Source organism: Engraulis encrasicolus, chromosome 1 (genome assembly GCF_034702125.1).
Source record: "Engraulis encrasicolus isolate BLACKSEA-1 chromosome 1, IST_EnEncr_1.0, whole genome shotgun sequence".
NCBI lineage: Eukaryota > Metazoa > Chordata > Actinopteri > Clupeiformes > Engraulidae > Engraulis > Engraulis encrasicolus.
The window spans coordinates 57851726-57865813 of NC_085857.1; the positions used below are offsets into that span (position 1 = coordinate 57851726).

At 48.9% G+C, this 14088-nt stretch overlaps 1 protein-coding gene across 5 annotated transcripts in view; it reads right to left on the reverse strand.

The window, feature by feature from the left end:
• The window catches only part of LOC134455456 (transmembrane protease serine 9-like), a 61181-nt gene that overhangs the window by 26273 nt on the left and 20820 nt on the right, over positions 1–14088 (reverse strand). For all 5 annotated transcript variants that reach the window (XM_063206548.1, XM_063206539.1, XM_063206531.1 and 2 more), the window contains 4 exons: positions 12496–12658; positions 3096–3364; positions 2813–2964; positions 2122–2413 (listed from right to left, as the gene is read on the reverse strand). In XM_063206548.1, the coding sequence (XP_063062618.1) occupies positions 2122–2413; positions 2813–2964; positions 3096–3364; positions 12496–12658 (876 nt within the window). The remainder of the gene's footprint in view (positions 1–2121; positions 2414–2812; positions 2965–3095; positions 3365–12495; positions 12659–14088) is intronic.

Consider the following 14088-nt stretch of genomic DNA (forward strand, 5'->3'; position numbering starts at 1 on the left):
ACGTGCAAATCAATGTATAGGTGTACAAAGTAGGTATCTGGCTGAAAACAAGCAAGATACCGGGTTCCATGCAATTTTCGCTTGAAACTGGAATGAGTTGTGTAGTAGCCTTTTAGGTTATTGGGAGGGAAAACACGAACCCCTTTCCTGGGTTTGGCATCCACATCAAACGTTTGCCTTAGAAAGTGTTTCAGCAGCAAAGTTGCAGCCTACAGCTGTAAAGCAGATGCTGGGGTATCATAGGCCTACAAGGGATGTTGATTTATGTGGTTGTGTGTGTGAGAACAGCGCTCTGATCTCATGCGGGAGGGAGACGAGGGAGGTGTGTCGTTATGCAGCTAATAACAATGTTTTATCAGCAAGCTTGCAGTCCACAGAAATGTGAAAATCAATGTAGGCCAAAAGGCTTACAGAGGTAGGCATGTAACTAAGAAGATTGAAGTTGCACTGTGTTTACATGCATCATGCATGCATCATCATTTTAGTAGGCGAAAGTCAAGTTGCAGTCCACACGGAAATGCGCAAATCACATACAGTTTCATGAAACGTTGTGCTCTGGCACTGTCAGTTCATCATTGCACAGCAACCATACAATCTGTCAATATGGAAGTACTTAGCAGAGGAGGTAAAAAATAATGAGGAAAGTAACTAATAAACATTTGTCCGAAAATGTATTCTGGGATTTTTGTTGGCAATTGAACTATTGTATAAAAGCAATATGACCCTCGCGCTCAGTTAACATCCTCCGAACCCAGGAGGATGACAGTTGAACATGCGTAGTTGACATGAACATAGAAGTTGACATGAACATAGAGGTACAACATAAGACTAGAGGTGACCCGGCAGTTCGCGACAGCACATGGAAACGGCACATGCACCCTCCCATCTTGTGTAGGTAGTGTAGGCAGCTTCAGTCAATGCAAGTCAATGGAGAACCCGCCCACCTCTGTCAAAAAATGGACCAGATTTAACATGTCAGGATAAATATCTACAAGTCCTTAAATTGTATGAGTTGTGTGTGTGTGTGTGTGTGTTTCTGTGTGTGTGTGTGTGTGTGTGTGTGTGTGTACTTGTTTTTCTATCCTAGTGAGGACTTGGATATGACAACACTACCAACACAGTAGGGACCCTGCGAGCATCTGTCTCTGTCCTCAGTCACAACAACCATCATAGCACATGATAGCAAAGGCCATTGACTTCACATGACTGTAGATGAAACATGTATAAGGTGCTGGGGAAGGTGAGTGGAGTAAAAGTATAAGCACTATGTCAAAAATAGAAGTCTTTGAACACCATACTTATGTGGAAGTAATTAAGTATTCAAAATGTTTGGTATTTGGGTATTGCGAGCAAAGAGGGTAGATTAATACAGAGGATCCAAACTCTGCCCACCCAATGCGAAAGAATGTGCTCAAATTGGGTCTCCTAAGGGGGCGTTGTCCCCTCCATCTTCTCTTTTTGAGGTGTTTGCACACAAAGTGTGCTACCACCATCTACAGCGCTGAGGGGACTCCATTTATCCTCAACCTCAAGACTGTGAAGGTCTCTTAACCGAAGGTCTCCTAAAGGGGCGTTCACCCGACATCACATGGATACCGGAAAAGAACTAGAATGAAGTATCTCTCTCTGTAAGATCTCTGTTGTGGGTGTTTAAAGAATTACTGCTCGACTATTGATGTCTTTGTACTCTTTGTACTTTGTACTAAAACTATATAAAAAAGAAATTGTCAATCAAGTAGTAGAAGTACAAGTATTTACAATTGAAGTCCTGCATTTGAATTTTTGTGCTCAGTGAGCCACTTGGGGCTTGATCTTGCGCATCGATCTTTCTGGCAATAGGAGACAAGTTGCCAAGACACTGTTGAAATTTGTTGCAGAGATCTGTAACTGCTTAACTGTTAACTCTCTCTGAAAATGGTTTCATGTGGCCATCAGAGCAGTTGGAACTGCCTGAATGTTTTGTATTTTTTGGGTACCAAATGTAAGCAAGTAACACAAGTCTGAGAGTACTGAGAAGAAATGAGAAGCACAAGAAACACATGCATTTTTGAATATTGAAATTTTGTAAAGAAAAAAACAAAGTACAAAACAAAACAAAAAAGTAGTTTTTGAAGACCCAACCGAGCTGTAGGTCCGTGGTGTTGAGTTCTGCGGCTGCGGTGGTGGTGGGTTGAGGAGAAGGTCCATCGGCATCACAGGAGAAGCTGCTGTCGCCATCTACACCACTGGAGTTGAACTGCACAAAGCCCAGCTGGTCGGAGCCAACGTGGGAGTTGATCCAGTCCTGGTACTGGGAGACACGGACGTTGACCCCGGGCAGGTTGGGTAGGGCGCACCCGATTCCGAAACTCACAATGCCGGACTGGACCCACACAGAGTCAAGCTTGTTCACCATTGGCCCGCCTCCATCACCCTGGGGAACACACATCATACAGGGTTAGAGTGTGTGTGAGTGTATGTGTTGTTACCTGATAGGAGTCCTTTCCTTCAGGGTGTAGGCCAGTGCAGACCATGTCTTCTTCTTTTTCTTCATCTTCTTTGTCTTATTACTATTATTACCTCTGCTAAGTTTATGTATTCGGTCACATTGGATTGTCCTTTGTTTGTCTGTCTGTCTGCGTGAGTGAATGAGTGCGTGTGTGCGTGAATCTCATCTTCTGAATCAATATTTCTAGTGCTTGTGTCTCTCTGTTAACTGGCAAGACTCTTCGCCTCCAGTCAGCAGTCTGGCTGTCTACAGTAATTATCATTATTTTTATTTGTTGTTGTTGTTCTTGCTGTTGTTGTTTTGTTATTATATTACTAATATTACCTGGCATGAGTCCTTGCCTCCAGTCTGAAGTCCAGCGCAGATCATGGTGTCTGTGATGCTGATGCCACGAAAATTGTAGAGACAGTTGCACTGTCTGTTGCCCATCACAGGAATGTCTACCTCCTGAAGGGTCCTAGGACTGGGTAGGGACACTGGGGAAACCCAACATGAACATTGTCAGGATATGTGTGTATGCGTGCCTTGCATTGTGAGGATGTGTTTCTGTGTGTGCATGCGTGTGTGCGTGCGTATGGGTGCAACTGTGCCTGCATGTGTATTTCACCTCCTGAGTCAATATTTCCAAAGCCAGTGATCCAGCTCATAGTGCCATTGTGGAAGACACTCCCGGTGGCAGCCAGGCAGACGGGCAGGATGTAGTCAGTAAAGGCCACTGAGGAGCTGAGCTGCAGCAGAGCAATGTTGTTGACAGAGGAAGCACTGACATAGTTGGGGTGTCGGATGATCTGTCTCACTGTGAAGGTCTGACTGTTGGTGTTGTTGCCCTCAAGGTCTTCCAGGCCCAGAACTACAGTCAGACCAGCGGTAGAGGTGCTGCCGGCATGACAAGAGAACAGAAAGACAGAAAGTCAATCAGGGTGGGTTTCTCTAAAATGCTTGGTTGCAATGTAACCCCTTATGCACTGATCTGAGAAGTGATTCATGTTCATTGCCATCTTGCACCGCCGCCATTGCTGGAGTGCCAGTGTTATCAATAAATAGTTGCTGTACGCTAATCAATTCTCGTGACTGACAGCATCGAAATGACAGTCTGAATAAAGTTTCATGGATTGGCGATGTCAGACAGTGGCCAGATGTGACTGATGAAGCTATATCATGAACTGATAGAATTTATAAATTAATGTTAGCCTAATGAAACATTCAAGTTGGACATGTAAACACAGGCTACACTGAATAGACCTACTGGGCAGGCTAACTGGCATTTAATTAAACTATGTGGTTAAATTTGTTTCAGTGTGAAATTGCAGCTATAATTTAACTTTCATATGTAGGTATGTTAAATTAAGATAGACTCCATCTTGAAAATAGACAGATCACACTGGCGTATTGACTCTCGTCTCAAGCTAACGTTAACATGGTGCTATGGGGAAGCGGTGCAGACTATATGGTAGACAGTCTGTCTCGTATACTGCCTAATTCCTCTTTTGCTATTATTGCTGTTATTTGCAACACCCGATGATGGCACGTCTTCCTAGATCCAGGCATAGTTGTAGTTGGCAACTATTGTCCACCTTTAAACTCTGCTTACCCAGAGAAACAGTGTGCTGCAGTGAACATCCAGTAAATATCCAGAGTAAGGTCTAAACCATGCTTGTCCAAACTAAGGCCCACGGGCCAACTCCGGCCCGCGAGCCCGTTTTTATTGGCCCGTGGCAGATTTTTAAAATGTGATTGAACATGGCCCGCACATTACATTTGACCTACATTGTAACTCTGTTGCAATTCTGAGTTTGAACACCAAGTGGCGCCACCCGCTAAAACTTCCACTTCCACCTGGCTAGTTGTTTCTTGTTTGTTACGGTAGTAGTCCTATCAGAGAAACAAGGGGGAAATGATGGTTGCTAATAAGTTGCTGCATTCAAAGGAAATATTTTGACTTGACCACAAATGAGCAATGCCTTCTAACAAACACAGATGAACTAGTTTGCAAAATCCTATGCATGGGAACCCTGTTCACGCTAAGTTCAGGATGACAGGCTGGGGTAGTTTGGGTAGGCCTACTTTTTCATCACCTTGATGTAATCGGCGGTTTGGTAGTAATGGTATTATGGCATTGTTATGTTAGCGCCTTCCGTCACCAAATAATAGGAGACAGTTACGGCAATAGCTGCTTATAAACACTCCAAACTTAATTAGCGTTAGCGATTGCTTAGCACTTTTATCTGTAACTTTAACCCACAGTTGGAATAGTATCATGCTGTACTGTAAGCACATTTTGCACAAGTGACATTATTTTTTGATTGCTTTGTGAATCCATCCTGTAAAACTGCCTCTTTGGCTGTAGCAAGTTAGCTAAACATGCTAGGTTACGACAGAACTAGTTCTAGCTCATTTAAACTGAGGGAGGCACAGAGAGAAGAGCTGTCTGGCCCTTTTGTTTTCATCCCTGCCTGCATGCGTCTGAGAGAGAGGCACTTGATCTGATTGGATCAGCGCGAGTTTCACATTAACCCATGAAGTGCCGGGGAACAGCAAGTAGTGGCTATAATAAGAATTAAATACAAATAAAACAGCATATAAACATGCATTGATTGATTGTAGGCAATAATAAAATATCAATTTAATAATACTTTAACGAATAGAGTGGTGACTACTGGAGAGACAGTGACGGCTCGGAGAGACGGCAATCGGGGCAGAGCGGGCTGGCAACCCAATCTGTGTTCACCGTGAGGAGAACACCCAAAACAAGCTACGATGAACTTAATGGAGAAATACCCCCAGGGGTGCCCGAGAGGGGGGGAGAATGAGCACCCCAACCGGACTGATTCAACGGCAATAGACCTAGGCAATGGACAAACGACTATGAGCGCACAGTGTACGTGTGGGAAGGTATGCAAGAACGTGCGCGGTCTCAAAATCCACCAAGCTAAGATGAAGTGCTTGGGGGGAACGGCAGCAACACAACGCACAGGTGTTCCACCTGGTGAGTCGCAGGAGGGGCCTTGCCCGGAGTCATCCCACAGTGCTCGGAACCTCCAAGTGTTGGTGCCACAGTCCTCAAGCACCCAGTCGGAACGGAGGCGGATAAAGTGGCCGGCAACTACCATGACTACACTGTGGAAGCAGTTCGATGATGACGTGGACCAAATTCTGGAGTCTGTGGCTAAGGGAGAGGCAGAACGGAAGCTGCAAGCCATGACAACGATCATTGTCAGGATGGCGGCTGAGAGGTTTGGTGAAGAGGAGAGGAAGAGCTCGGGAACGTCCTACACAAGGAACCACAGAGCACAGAAGGTCCACCTCATAAGGCAGGAGATGAAAGCACTGAAGTCTCAATACAAGGAGGCAGGAGATGAGGAACGCTTTGGCCTAGCCCAACTAATATCCATGCACCGGAGGAGGATAAGGACTCTTCGCCGGGCAGAGTGGCATCGGAGGAGGCGACGGGAGAGATCACGTAAAAGAGCGGCCTTCATCGCGAACCCCTACAAGTTCACGAAAGACCTGCTAGGCCAAAAGCGCAGCGGTAGACTATCCTCTTCAAAGGAAGACATTGACCAGCATCTCGCACAGATGTTCAGTGATCCAAGAAGAGAGGAGGCGCTGGGTGAATGTGATATCCTCATTGATCCACCCGAACCAGAGGTGCAGTTTGACATGGCGGAACTGAAGCTGTTGGAAATCAAGGAGGTTGTCCATAAAGCTAGAGCAGGCTCTGCTCCAGGACCAAGTGGTACATCGTACAAGGTGTACAAGAACTGTCCCAAACTGCTACTACGGCTGTGGAAGATCCTGCGAGTGTTCCGGAGGAAGGGGAAGATCCCAGAACAATGGCGGATGGCAGAAGGGGTCTGGATCCCGAAGGAGGAAGGTTCCACCCAGCTCGACCAGTTCCGCATCATCTCCCTCCTTTGCATCGAGTCCAAAATCTTCTTCAGCACCATCTCCAAGAGGCTGAGCAGCTACCTGGCAAGGAACAGCTATATCGACACATCAGTCCAGAAAGGTGGCATTTCTGGCATGCCGGGCTGTGTGGAGCACACTGGTGTGGTAACACAGCTTATCCGAGAGGCCAGAGAAAACAGGGGTAACCTGTCAGTACTTTGGCTTGACCTGGCAAATGCATTTGGCTCCATCCCCCATAAGCTTGTCCAGCTCACTTTGGTGAAACACCATGTCCCCAGCAAGTGCAGAGACCTCATCGCTGACTACTACAACAACTTCAGTATGAGGGTCTCTGCAGGAGCAACTCCATCAAGCTGGCACAAGGTAGACATAGGCATCATCACAGGGTGTACCATCTCTGTGACGCTGTTCTCCTTGGCCATGAATATGCTCACCAAGTCTGCGGAGCCAGAGTGCAGAGGACCACGTATGAACTCTGGACAACGTCAGCCACCCATCAGGGCATTCATGGATGACCTTACAGTCACCACAGAATCAGTCCCAGGATGCCGGTGGATACTGAAGGGCCTGGAGAAGATGATGGAGTGGGCCCGAATGCGTTTCAAGCCAGCCAAATCCAGATCCATGGTGCTGAGAAAAGGAAAGGTAGAGGACAAGTTCCGGTTTAACATCACAGGCACCGCAATCCCAACGATCACAGAGAAGCCAGTCAAGAGCTTGGGAAAGGTGTTTGACAGCTCTCTGAAGGATGCAACATCTATCCAGACCACCTGTGCTGAGTTGGAGGGCTGGCTGAAAGCCGTGGACAAATCTGGGCTACCTGGAAAGTTCAAAGCCTGGGTCTACCAGCATGGCATCCTCCCCAGAATCTTGTGGCCTCTCCTTGTCTATGCCGTCCCAGTTTCCACAGTAGAGACCTTGGAAAGGAAAGTCAGCAACCACCTGCGGAGATGGCTGGGGTTACCTAAAAGTCTGAGCAGCATCGCACTCTACGGGCGCAATAACAAGCTGCAGCTGCCCTTTAAATCCTTGGAGGAGGAGTTCAAGGTAGCAAGGGTTAGAGAGGTGGTGCTGTACAGGGACTCCAGTGATCCAAAGGTGGCCAATGCTGGAATCCAAGTGAGGACGGGCAGGAAGTGGAAGGCAGAAGAGGCCGTACAGACGGCTGAAGCTAGGCTGCGCCACAAGGCTTTGGTGGGAGTTGTGACACGAGGCAGAGCGGGTCTGGGATCCTTTCCAACCCCGAAAATGAACACATGGGGGAAAGAGAGGCGGCACCAGATTCAAGAGGAGGTGAGGGCTGATGTGGAGGAGATGCGATCCTGTAGGGCCGTGGGCATGAGACAGCAGGGGGCCTGGACAAGATGGGAGAATGCGCTGGAGCGGAAAGTAACCTGGAATGAGATCTGGAGAGCTGAGCCCCACCGCATTAAATTTCTTATCCAGGCAGTGTACGATGTGCTGCCCAGTCCGTCAAATCTGCAAGCATGGGGTCTAGCAGAGTCACCAGCCTGCCCACTATGTTCCAAGAGAGGCACCTTGGAACATGTCCTTAGTTGCTGTACAACAGCACTAGGTGAAGGGCGTTACCGCTGGAGGCATGATCAAGTCCTGAAGACTATAGCCGAAGCTATCAGCACAGGACTGGTATGGGCAAAACAGCAGCGTACCCCCAAGAACAACATCACCTTTGTCAAGGCTGGAGAGCAGGTTACCCCAGCAAACAAGGCACCAACAGGCATACTGACCTCAGCAAAAGACTGGCAGCTTCTGGTGGACCTTGAGAAACAGCTGAGGTTCCCCAGCAACATTGCAGTCACCACCCTCCGCCCTGACATCGTCCTTGTGTCAGAGTCCACCAAGCAGGTTGTGTTGCTGGAACTTACAGTCCCGTGGGAAGACCGCCTGGAAGAAGCTTTTGAGAGGAAGCTCTCCAAGTACGCAGGGCTGGTCAGTGAGTGCCAGCAGTCAGGTTGGAGGGCGAAGTGCCTACCAGTCGAGGTAGGATGCAGAGGCTTTGCTGCCCGGTCCTTGGCCAGTGCATTAGGGCATTTAGGCATCGTCGGACTGCATAAGAGGAGAGCCATCCGCAATACCACCGAAGCGGCAGAGAGAGCCTCAAGATGGCTGTGGCTCAAGAGAGGAGAACCATGGAGTCGTGGTAGCTAGCGCGCCATCTGAACACAAGCTGGGGCCTGATCACCCCCAGTTGGGTCGCCTGGTTGACGGGGGGTATGATGTTGAAAGACCCGAAACCCCCCAATGATACCAGGAACATCACTGACGATGTGTCCAGATTGCATCAGTAGATGTATTCCCACAGTAAGTACCCTGAGAACATCAGTGACAGCCAGGAAAGACTGGATGACAACCACGAATAGAGTGGTGACTACTGGAGAGACAGTGACGGCTCGGAGAGACGGCAATCGGGGCAGAGCGGGCTGGCAACCCAATCTGTGTTCACCGTGAGGAGAACACCCAAAACAAGCTACGATGAACTTAATGGAGAAATACCCCCAGGGGTGCCCGAGAGGGGGGGAGAATGAGCACCCCAACCGGACTGATTCAACGGCAATAGACCTAGGCAATGGACAAACGACTATGAGCGCACAGTGTACGTGTGGGAAGGTATGCAAGAACGTGCGCGGTCTCAAAATCCACCAAGCTAAGATGAAGTGCTTGGGGGGAACGGCAGCAACACAACGCACAGGTGTTCCACCTGGTGAGTCGCAGGAGGGGCCTTGCCCGGAGTCATCCCACAGTGCTCGGAACCTCCAAGTGTTGGTGCCACAGTCCTCAAGCACCCAGTCGGAACGGAGGCGGATAAAGTGGCCGGCAACTACCATGACTACACTGTGGAAGCAGTTCGATGATGACGTGGACCAAATTCTGGAGTCTGTGGCTAAGGGAGAGGCAGAACGGAAGCTGCAAGCCATGACAACGATCATTGTCAGGATGGCGGCTGAGAGGTTTGGTGAAGAGGAGAGGAAGAGCTCGGGAACGTCCTACACAAGGAACCACAGAGCACAGAAGGTCCACCTCATAAGGCAGGAGATGAAAGCACTGAAGTCTCAATACAAGGAGGCAGGAGATGAGGAACGCTTTGGCCTAGCCCAACTAATATCCATGCACCGGAGGAGGATAAGGACTCTTCGCCGGGCAGAGTGGCATCGGAGGAGGCGACGGGAGAGATCACGTAAAAGAGCGGCCTTCATCGCGAACCCCTACAAGTTCACGAAAGACCTGCTAGGCCAAAAGCGCAGCGGTAGACTATCCTCTTCAAAGGAAGACATTGACCAGCATCTCGCACAGATGTTCAGTGATCCAAGAAGAGAGGAGGCGCTGGGTGAATGTGATATCCTCATTGATCCACCCGAACCAGAGGTGCAGTTTGACATGGCGGAACTGAAGCTGTTGGAAATCAAGGAGGTTGTCCATAAAGCTAGAGCAGGCTCTGCTCCAGGACCAAGTGGTACATCGTACAAGGTGTACAAGAACTGTCCCAAACTGCTACTACGGCTGTGGAAGATCCTGCGAGTGTTCTGGAGGAAGGGGAAGATCCCAGAACAATGGCGGATGGCAGAAGGGGTCTGGATCCCGAAGGAGGAAGGTTCCACCCAGCTCGACCAGTTCCGCATCATCTCCCTCCTTTGCATCGAGTCCAAAATCTTCTTCAGCACCATCTCCAAGAGGCTGAGCAGCTACCTGGCAAGGAACAGCTATATCGACACATCAGTCCAGAAAGGTGGCATTTCTGGCATGCCGGGCTGTGTGGAGCACACTGGTGTGGTAACACAGCTTATCCGAGAGGCCAGAGAAAACAGGGGTAACCTGTCAGTACTTTGGCTTGACCTGGCAAATGCATTTGGCTCCATCCCCCATAAGCTTGTCCAGCTCACTTTGGTGAAACACCATGTCCCCAGCAAGTGCAGAGACCTCATCGCTGACTACTACAACAACTTCAGTATGAGGGTCTCTGCAGGAGCAACTCCATCAAGCTGGCACAAGGTAGACATAGGCATCATCACAGGGTGTACCATCTCTGTGACGCTGTTCTCCTTGGCCATGTATATGCTCACCAAGTCTGCGGAGCCAGAGTGCAGAGGACCACGTATGAACTCTGGACAACGTCAGCCACCCATCAGGGCATTCATGGATGACCTTACAGTCACCACAGAATCAGTCCCAGGATGCCGGTGGATACTGAAGGGCCTGGAGAAGATGATGGAGTGGGCCCGAATGCGTTTCAAGCCAGCCAAATCCAGATCCATGGTGCTGAGAAAAGGAAAGGTAGAGGACAAGTTCCGGTTTAACATCACAGGCACCGCAATCCCAACGATCACAGAGAAGCCAGTCAAGAGCTTGGGAAAGGTGTTTGACAGCTCTCTGAAGGATGCAACATCTATCCAGACCACCTGTGCTGAGTTGGAGGGCTGGCTGAAAGCCGTGGACAAATCTGGGCTACCTGGAAAGTTCAAAGCCTGGGTCTACCAGCATGGCATCCTCCCCAGAATCTTGTGGCCTCTCCTTGTCTATGCCGTCCCAGTTTCCACAGTAGAGACCTTGGAAAGGAAAGTCAGCAACCACCTGCGGAGATGGCTGGGGTTACCTAAAAGTCTGAGCAGCATCGCACTCTACGGGCGCAATAACAAGCTGCAGCTGCCCTTTAAATCCTTGGAGGAGGAGTTCAAGGTAGCAAGGGTTAGAGAGGTGGTGCTGTACAGGGACTCCAGTGATCCAAAGGTGGCCAATGCTGGAATCCAAGTGAGGACGGGCAGGAAGTGGAAGGCAGAAGAGGCCGTACAGACGGCTGAAGCTAGGCTGCGCCACAAGGCTTTGGTGGGAGTTGTGACACGAGGCAGAGCGGGTCTGGGATCCTTTCCAACCCCGAAAATGAACACATGGGGGAAAGAGAGGCGGCACCAGATTCAAGAGGAGGTGAGGGCTGATGTGGAGGAGATGCGATCCTGTAGGGCCGTGGGCATGAGACAGCAGGGGGCCTGGACAAGATGGGAGAATGCGCTGGAGCGGAAAGTAACCTGGAATGAGATCTGGAGAGCTGAGCCCCACCGCATTAAATTTCTTATCCAGGCAGTGTACGATGTGCTGCCCAGTCCGTCAAATCTGCAAGCATGGGGTCTAGCAGAGTCACCAGCCTGCCCACTATGTTCCAAGAGAGGCACCTTGGAACATGTCCTTAGTTGCTGTACAACAGCACTAGGTGAAGGGCGTTACCGCTGGAGGCATGATCAAGTCCTGAAGACTATAGCCGAAGCTATCAGCACAGGACTGGTATGGGCAAAACAGCAGCGTACCCCCAAGAACAACATCACCTTTGTCAAGGCTGGAGAGCAGGTTACCCCAGCAAACAAGGCACCAACAGGCATACTGACCTCAGCAAAAGACTGGCAGCTTCTGGTGGACCTTGAGAAACAGCTGAGGTTCCCCAGCAACATTGCAGTCACCACCCTCCGCCCTGACATCGTCCTTGTGTCAGAGTCCACCAAGCAGGTTGTGTTGCTGGAACTTACAGTCCCGTGGGAAGACCGCCTGGAAGAAGCTTTTGAGAGGAAGCTCTCCAAGTACGCAGGGCTGGTCAGTGAGTGCCAGCAGTCAGGTTGGAGGGCCATCTGAACACAAGCTGGGGCCTGATCACCCCCAGTTGGGTCGCCTGGTTGACGGGGGGTATGATGTTGAAAGACCCGAAACCCCCCAATGATACCAGGAACATCACTGACGATGTGTCCAGATTGCATCAGTAGATGTATTCCCACAGTAACAATTAATAATACGCTTAATTGTTAACTGTGTACATGTGCATAATTCATACACTGACACAATAATATTGTTGCAATTTTTGTTACCTTTTCTTACATTGCCTCTTGAAAATATTGGAAATAGCCTAAATCATGGGCTACCAGACAGCTTTTGTCTCCCTTGTGTATTTGGTACCTTACCGGTCATCACACAATAGGCTATGTCACCGCTAAAGTGCGGCCCGGCCCCTTGTTCATTTTCCTGTATTCGGCCCTCACTAAAAAAGTTTGGACACCCCTGGTCTAAACAGAGTGTGTGAAAGTGTGGTAATCTCTCCTTACCTGGAGAAGCAGTGTGCTACTGTGAGGATCCATTGGTTGCTGATGAGAGATCCTCCACAGAAATGGCGGCCATTGCGCTGGAGACTGGCCTGCCATGGCCAACTACCTGCTGGGGCGTCCTGGCCACCCACTATCCTGCTGTTCAGAGGAGGACGGCCACACACTACACACACATGCATGCACGCAGGCACGCACACACACACACACACACACACACACACACACACACACACACACACACACACACACACACACCATATTAACACAACAACATTCATGCATAACCTACGCATAACTCACCCACCGACCTTAATCTAAGTCCTTATATTCAAGTACAGTTTTATGATATCAAGATTCAAGATTCATTCAAGATTCAAGATTAGTTTATTACGTCTTATTATAGGTTTGAAGCCTATAAGAGTAAAAATTGTTGTGTTTTTTCTTGTGGCCTCAAAAAGATAAAAAAAAATAAAAATAAAAAAAGGGAGGGGGGGGTGGAAAAAAGTGCAAATAAAGTGCCTTGTTGTCTTCAGCATGAATTCAGTAATCTAACTGCTTGGTGGAAGAAACTACTTTGGAGTCTGGTAGTGTGAGACTTCAGGCTTCTGTACCGTTTCCCAGATGGCAATATGGTAAACAGTTCATGGTTGGGGTGACTAGGATCAGCCAAGATCTTTTTTGCCTTCCTGATGCTCCTTCCCTCGAACAGTTCCAGTATGGAGGGTAAGTCACAGCCGCATATGTACTGAGCTGTACGCACAACCCTCTTAAGAGCTCTCCTGTTGGCTTGAGAGCAGTTCCCATACCATGCAATAATGGTCACTGTCAGAATGCTCTCAATGGTGCCTCTGTAAAACGACCTCAGGATCTTGGGTCTCATCCCAAACTTTCTCAATCGTCTGAGGTGGTACAGACGTTGCTGGCTTTTTTTAACAATGCGCTGTGTGTGACTGTCCCAGGTGAGGTCCTCTGAGATGGTAACGCCAAGGAATTTAAAGTCTCTCACCCTCTCCACTGTCTCACCGTTGATGTTAATGGTTTCAAACTGGTGTTCTTTCCTCCTGAAGTCAGCTATTAATTCTTTTGTCTTGGACACATTCAGAGACAAGTTGTTTCCTCTACACCACTCCATGAGGTTGTTTATCTCTTTCCTGTAGGCTGTTTCATCATTGTTTGTGATTAAACCGATAACAGTGGTATCATCTGCAAACTTGATGATGGTGTTGTTGTTGTGTATAGCCACACAGTCATGCGTATATAGAGAGTAGAGGAGAGGGCTCAGAACGCAACCTTGCGGAGCTCCCGTGCTGATGGTCAAGGAGGATGATGTGATGGAGCCCATTCTCACCACCTGTTTCCGTGCTGAGAGGAAGTCTAGTATCCAGCTGCAAAGGCCACATATCATAGCCATTTGTGGACATCCCGTATTCAAAAGATACAGTAATATGTGTAAGTAGCAGACAACTGGCTGTGCGTGTGTGCGTGTGTGTGTGTGTGTGTGCGTGTTAGGGTTGTCAGATGAGACTGATTATTTCCATTTGATTTCTATGGCCATATATCTGCACAAAGCCCTGCCCAAATGCCATTTTCTAC